The sequence below is a fragment of the Clupea harengus genome, chromosome 14, assembly GCF_900700415.2.
Source record: "Clupea harengus chromosome 14, Ch_v2.0.2, whole genome shotgun sequence".
Taxonomy (NCBI): Eukaryota; Metazoa; Chordata; class Actinopteri; order Clupeiformes; family Clupeidae; genus Clupea; species Clupea harengus.
In genome coordinates, this window is record NC_045165.1 from 214,178 (window position 1) to 221,677 (window position 7,500).

The 7,500-nt window shown below is 50.5% G+C and overlaps 1 protein-coding gene across 1 annotated transcript in view; it reads left to right on the forward strand.

The window, feature by feature from the left end:
* LOC105912113 overlaps positions 1 to 6,503 on the forward strand; it is a 16,388-nt gene extending 9,885 nt beyond the window's left edge. The window contains exons 9-12 of the mRNA XM_042709794.1: positions 1,102 to 1,243; positions 1,603 to 1,776; positions 2,963 to 3,022; positions 3,289 to 6,503. Coding sequence (XP_042565728.1) covers positions 1,102 to 1,243; positions 1,603 to 1,776; positions 2,963 to 3,022; positions 3,289 to 5,922 — 3,010 coding nt within the window. The 3' untranslated portion in view covers positions 5,923 to 6,503. The remainder of the gene's footprint in view (positions 1 to 1,101; positions 1,244 to 1,602; positions 1,777 to 2,962; positions 3,023 to 3,288) is intronic.
* The last annotated feature ends 997 nt before the right edge of the window (positions 6,504 to 7,500 follow it).

Here is a 7,500-nt window from a genome sequence, read left to right on the forward strand (position 1 = left end):
CGAAGTTCCAATCGATATGCACAGGTATACATACGTTTATTAATGGATTGACATGACAACGTGAACGTTTGCTGATAACACACACATGCCGGTAATTAACACCGTTAGGATAGCTAGCTAGACAGTTAGGACACTGTCCTGTCAGGGGCAGGTTAATGCTAGTTAATAAAGGTATGTCTACATCTCAGTGCCTCTCCAGATCAGTTAAATTAACTGAAGATAAATTAATTTAATCTTTCCCTGCGGTGCATGAACAATGCTGGTATTGGATATATTTATATCTGGCATATCGTGATGCACCGTGAGATGAGCTTCTCCCTCTTGTATTGTGTAATCTGTTTAATTCTCTGCCTCAAATGTAAGCTTGTTATCCACCATATCTAGTTTTAAATGTTATGCATATCCCTCCATTGCAGTATGAAGGCCCTTTTGATGGCTTCTAGACGAAATCAGGTTCTTTTGTCTCCAAAAGTTGTCTAGAGCCTCTTGGGATATCGTTTTTGACACTGTATAGCTGCCATTGTAAACTCTAGTCAGCTCTGATAACTTGTCCGAGTTAGGAACAGTAAATATTGGGTGGCGGGGGCTTATTGATTAGGGTCAAATTAGAACTGTTTTAGGAAACTATTTTGAGCATCAAAGTTCTTTGATCTTTGGACATTATTTGTCTGTGAGTAGATATTTTGTGTTAGTACATTTAATGCCGTTTAGAGGATTTAAAAATGACTTCGAATTTCTGTTTGTAAATGTTATGGAGAATTCGGTATTTAGCAGCTAAGTTATGCTAGCTCTCGTGAAAGCAATTTTTTCATGTCCCCCCCCCCCCGGAATTACTCTCTGAAATTTGACCATGTATTGTCCCCCCCTACAATGAAATGGGATCTCCGCCCCTGCATCTACACTACACAACTATAAAACTACACAACTACACTACTAATCTACACAACTATATAAGTAAAAAACTATACAACTACACATCTACAAAACTACTCCACAACTCCACAACTCCACTATTGTTCTTTCTCCTGTGTGTAGTTTGAGGTCCAGACTCTTTCTCCTGTGTGTGTGTGTGTGTGTGTGTGTGTGTATGTGTGTGTGTAGCTTGAGATCCAGACTGTCAGACAGACAGACAGCGTGTGCTGAGAGCACGGTGCAGATCGTCAGAGAGTCCCTCAAGACACTCCAGCGATGGAACCAGACAGCACTCACACAACAGGACCACGAGTCCACCTTCACTATACAGGTGTGTGTGTGTGTGTGTGTGAGAGAGAGAGTGTGTGTGTGTTGTGTGAGTGTGTGTGTGTCTGTGTGAGTGTGTATGTGTGTGAGTCGGTCTGTGTGTGAGTGTGTGTGTCTGTGTGTGAGTGTGTGTGTCTGTGTGTATGTGTCTGTGTGAGTGTGTGCGTGACATATAACAACTTCATCTAGCATAATCTAGGAGCGGGATGTGCATTGGATAGGTTAGTAAACAGTCACTGTGAGTGTGTGTGTCTGTGTGTGTGTGAGTGTGTGTGTGTGTGTCTGTGAGTGTGTGTGAGTGTGTGTGTGTGTATTGCGGTATGTGCATTGGATAGGTTAGTAAACAGTCACTGGATTTCTCAGGAACTGCTGGAGGAGGGTGCCATTCAGCGCCAGAGCCTGCAGGTGGCGCTGTCTCATAAGGAGCTGCTGAGAGACTGCCTGGGCCCGGAGCTGGCTGGGAAGATGGAGCGAGACGGCACCCAAACGCTGAAGGACGCTGAGACACACACGGCCTCTCTCACTCAGAGACTCAAGGTGAGGGCCAGCTGAAGGAAGGACGCTTCTGAACTGTGTTAGGGTTCTAAGGATGTGTGTGTGTGTTAGGGTTAGTGATATAAGGATGTGTGTGTGTGTTAGGGTTAGGGTTATAAGGATGTGTGTGTGTGTTAGGGTTAGTGATATAATGATGTGTGTCTGTGTTAGGGTTAGTGATATAAGGATGTGTGTCTGTGTTAGGGTTAGGGTAAGGGTTATAAGGATGTGTGTGTGTGTTAGGGTTAGTGATATAAGGATGTGTGTCTGTGTTAGGGTTAGTGATATAAGGATGTGTGTCTGTGTTAGGGTTAGGGTTATAAGGATGTGTGTGTGTGTTAGGGTTAGGGTTATAAGGATGTGTGTGTGTGTGTTAGGGTTAGTGTTATAGGATGTGTGTGTGTGTTAGGGTTAGGGATATAAGGATGTGTGTGTGTGTTAGGGTTAGGGATATAAGGATGTGTGTGTGTGTTAGGGTTAGTGTTATAGGATGTGTGTCTGTGTTAGGGTTAGGGTTAATGATATAAGGATTTATAAAACAATTGGGTCCTATCGAATTATTTAGCTGTTTCTGATTGGACGAAAGACGTTCCATGAGTTGGAATACCCCAGGACATCCTAACTCGGACTTTTCACAGCTAATCATAAATCACTCCGCGATGAAACATTCTATAGCACGTTGATACAATTAAGCGATAACCGTTAATTCAAAGTTCTTATAATTCCAAAAGACGTTGACAATGGAACAATTTTTTTGTTTGCGGAGAAACAGTGGCGAAATAAACATTTTTTTAATCAATGACTTCGTGTTTAAATGTTAATTGGTTGACTATAAAATAGTTTTCTAAAAGCAATATAGTACTCGTGCGAGTGGGGTAGGTAAGGGATATTCCCACGGGTGTTGTTGCCTGCACCACTCGGCCTCCGACCTCGTGACTACGGCCGAACACCACCCGTGGGAATATCCCTTACCTACCCCACTCGCACTCGTACTATATTGCTTAAATATTTCTGGGTTAGGGTTAGTGATATAAGGATGTGTGTCTGTGTTAGGGTTAGTGGTATAAGGATGTGTGTGTGTGTTAGGGTTAGTGGTATAAGGATGTGTGTGTGTGTTAGGGTTAGTGATATAAGGATGTGTGTCTGTGTCTGAAGTGGACTGATTCATATTGAATGATTCCCCCATCAGGACATTGCAGAGCAGAAGAGGACGGAGGCCATCAGACTATCCAGGGAAATAGAGTTGAAGGTGAATACTGCATGTGTGTGTGTGTGTGTGTGTGTGTGTGTGTGTGTGTGTGTGTGTGTGTGTGTTCGTGTGTCCTGCGTGTCACATTTCTACAGTGTCATGGGAAATCTGTGTGGACGTATTCAGTTTTAGTTATATAGTTTAGCGTATAGTTTAGCATTGGTTGTAATATTTTGTCATTTGACCTTGCTGACCTTCTTTGACCTTCTTTGACCTTTGACCTTGCTGTACGACCTTGTTTTCCCTGTACGTTACCCTGTGTCCAGTTTCCTATTTCTGTTGAGAAAAGTTCCAGCTTTCCAGCAGTTTTAGTCAGCTCTGTACTCAGCCCACGCCAGCAGGGGGCGCCCTCCTCAACCACAGACACCCCTACCCAGAGTCAGCCTGAACAGACACAGGAGAGTAGTCTCACTGTGAGTGAACCCCCACGCCACCAGGGGGCGCCCTCCTCAACCACAGAGACCCCTACCCAGAGCCAGGCTGACCTGGTTCAGGAAGAGCAACATGCTGGCCTCCAGCACCCAGCTGACACAGACTACAGACAGTCTCCCGTTCGAGTGATCACACAGAGCCTGGCTGAGGCTGAGGCAGAGTCGTCCGCCGCGCTGGGCGCCCTGCTGAGGGAGATGCACGATGAGATGCAGGCGTCTGGAGCCGCCGCCGCCGCCACTGCTGCTCAGCAGAGGAGGGCCGTGAGCCACGACAGAACACACACACCTGACGCCGCGACCCATGACAGAACACACACACCTGACGCAGACAGAAGGACGACTGCCCCTTCGGCCGAGACAGAGACGAGTCGAGGTGACGGGGAGTGGAGGGTGATCCCCATCACAGTGGAGGAGGAGACGCGTCGGGCAGAGGAGGAGGGCACACGGCGGGCCGTGACAGGAGACCTCAGTGGGTTCGAGGCTTGGCCTGCAGAGGGCGCTGGTGTGGAGAGAGAGAGGACAGATACACATGAAGCCGACGCCCCCAGGGTTAGACACGCCCCTAACACCCCTGATAGGGACGGAGCCCAAGAAGACGCCCCGAAGCCCAAGAGGAGAGTGGCCTCCCTTATTCTGGACGAGGACACCATTCACATTCAGAGTTTCGAGGCGTTGGACACCGGCAGCAGTGACATCACCAGTGACATCACACGCCTGGTGTCTGCTGGGGCGGCGGGCTACGACACCAGAGCCGCTGCGCCGGGGGAGGAGCTGCACACGGAGACCAGGGTTCGTCCCCCTCGGGAGGAGGAGCCACGTGTGGAGGGGCTGGGTGGAGAGGCTGAGCCAGTGGAGCGAGAGTCTGCACGCATGGCACAGGCCCAAACTCCGCCAGCCTCACCCACCGAAGCTGGCGCGGCGGCAGGAGCACACGCTGGCGATGCTGTCGGAGCCTGGACGGGCGACAATGGCCCGAACGAACTACGCAGAGAGATAGACCACTGGACCATGGACAACGGACCGCGGGAGATCCAGCAGCGCTACATCGTACTGGAACACCCTGCAGAGCAGCAGCCTGTGCTTCAGAGGCAGCCTGGTCGAGTGCTGGGCGCTTGGCAACCAGACGTCATCATCGAACCGCCCGGCCCAGCCGAGGTGCAACGCAGCGTGCCGCGAGTGAGTCTCACTGGGGCGCTAGAGCAGGAGGACAGAGGAAGTGATGTCACTGGGACACTGGAGCGGGAGGACAGAGGAAGTGATGTCACTGGGACACTAGAGCGCGAGGACAGAGGAAGTGATGTCACTGGGACGCGAGAGCGCGAGGACAGAGGAAGTGACGAAGGACAGACAGGGCGAGAGGTGTACGCACCACAGAGGGACGACGACAGCGGAGTCCAGGAAAAACTCCAAGAGGAACCGGCCAAACCGGCTGCACCCTCTCGAAGGATGAAAGGTCAGAGGTCAGAGGGTGAGCAGAGAGAAGCAGGAGTGCTGTGTGCTGAGACTGAACCCCCAGGCCGCCACCAGGGGGCGCCAGCCCCACTCTCACAAACACATGAAGAGCATCCAGATGCTGATCCTGTCAGTCAAGCGGAGAAGGAGGCGGTCCAGCCGACTCCACCAATGAGGAGGCGCAAAGACAAGCAAGATGCTGATACTGTTAGTCAAATCAGCTCTGAGACCCTGCCACCAATCCAGCCGACCCCGCCCACAAGGAGACGCAAGGAGAAGGCTGATCCTGATCGACTCAGTCAGGTCAGCCTCGACCTCCAGCTGGACAGCACAGTGGTGCTGCGGAGGCAGAAGGAGAAGGCAGGAGATCAGATCATCCCTGGTGGTTCTGCTACCAGTCCGTCTGAAGGTCTACCAGCACCACCAGCCAGGCACCGTCGTACATCCCAGATAGAAAGTGATCGGATCAGCAGCACGGGTGGTTTTGAGGTTCTTCCGACTCCACCATCCAGAAGGCGTAAGGAAAAGGCTGAGGAAGATCAGATAAGTCTGGGAGGTTCTTCTGTCGGTTCTCCCGAAGTTCTGCCAACACCACCGAGCAGACAACGCAAATCTCAAGTAGAAGGTGATCAGATAAGCCTGGGTAGTTTTGAGGTTCTGCCGACTCCGCCATCCAGAAGGCGTAAGGAAACGGCAGAGGGGGATCAGACAAGTCTTGCCGGTTCTATTGCCGGTTCTGTTGCCGGTTCTCCTGAAGTTCTTCCCACGCCACCCAGTAGACGACGCAGGTCCCACATAGAGGCGGATAGGAGGTCTGTGTGTCTGGACACTCTGCTGGAGAAACCAGAGGTCCAACCCACCCCACCTGCCAGGAGAAAGAAGGACAGAACACAAGAGGAGGATAAATCCCTGAGCAGTGAAGCGCCAAAACCACAAGGGGGCAGTGAAGTACCAAAACCACTAGGGGCAGTGAAGCGCCAAAACCACAAGAGGGCAGTGAAACACCCAAACCACTAGGGGGCAGTGAAGCACCAAAACCAGACGCAGGACCAGCAGACTCGGCTGCCAAGCCAACCCGACCAGCGAGAGGAAAGGAGGCTGGAGGTGACAAGGCAGTGACTGCTGCTGCCAAACCTGAGACAGAGGAAGTGATGGACAGACGCTCCATGACACAGGAGGCTGAGAGCGAGAGAGAGGCAGCCCTCAGTGAGGCTCCTGCCATAACTACCCCTAAAGACCCACCTGAAGAGGTAACTACCCCTAAAGACCGAGCTGAAGAGGTAACTACCCCTAAAGACCCAGCTAAAGAGATAACTACCCCTGCCAGGCAGGAGAAAGACAGAGCTGAAGAGGAAAAGCCATTAGTCCCTACTACTGACGAGAAACCGCCTCCACCAATCAGACACAAGGAGAAGACAGAGCCTCCTTCACCAGTGTCGGCCAATCAGAAAGCAGAGCAGGCACCACAAACCAAACCAATAGGCAAGCCAGAAGAAAAGGAGGGGAGTGTTAAACATCAGGCAGCGGTGGTGGTGCAGTTGACCGTTGCCGTGGAGACAGAAGCCTCAGAAAGCCTTAAGGTAACCCTGAAGAGGGCTGGCCTGACAGCATGGCAAGAGTGTGTTCCCGTTGTCTCTGACAGCATGTGTGTATTCCTGTTGTCTCTGACAGCATGTGTGTGTTCCCGTTGTCTCTGACAGCATGTGTGTGTTCCTGTTGTCTCTGACAGGATGAGTGTGTGTTCCTGTTGTGTCTGAGGCGTTACAGGAAGAGTGTGTTCCCGTTGTCTCTGACAGCATGTGTGTGTTCCTGTTGTGTCAGAGGCGTTACAGGAAGAGTGTGTGTTCCTGTTGTGTCTGAGGCGTTACAGGAAGAGTGTGTTCCTGTTGTGTCTGACAGCAAGAGTGTGTTCCTGTTGTGTCTGACAGGATGAGTGTGTGTTCCTGTTGTGTCTGACAGCATGTGTGTGTTCCTGTTGTGTCAGAGGCGATGAGTGTGTTCCTGTTGTGTCAGAGGCATTACAGGATGTGTGTGTTCCTGTTGTGTCATCAGCATTTTGCATCTCTGTGATTTGTTTTCTTGTTTTATTTACATTTGACTGGTATTTTATGTTCTGTGTTTGAGATTTGTTGTTGTTTGTCGCCCCCAACTGATGTGTGTAAACCCTCATCTCCACTGTAAGTTACGTCACACTCCAGACTTATATTGAGCAACACAAAATGAAGATGAGTTGATTAACTGGATAGCTGATTGCCGAGCAGATACCGCACACACACACACACACACACACACACACACACACACACACACACACACACTCACACTCACACACACACACACACACACTCACACTCACACTCACACACACACACACACACACACACACTCACTACTAGGACTCAGAGTGGAACCCTGCATGGGTTCTAGGACTCAGAGTGGGTACATCTCTAATACAGGATCCCTAATTTGGCCATGAATTGAAGAAGTCACTTTTGACCGGCTGACTCTGGTCAGTGATGTCATCCAGATGTTGTCCAGATGTTGAGTGCTGCGTTCGTTCTCCTCCAGCTGCTGCACGACCTGAGCCAAGAGGAG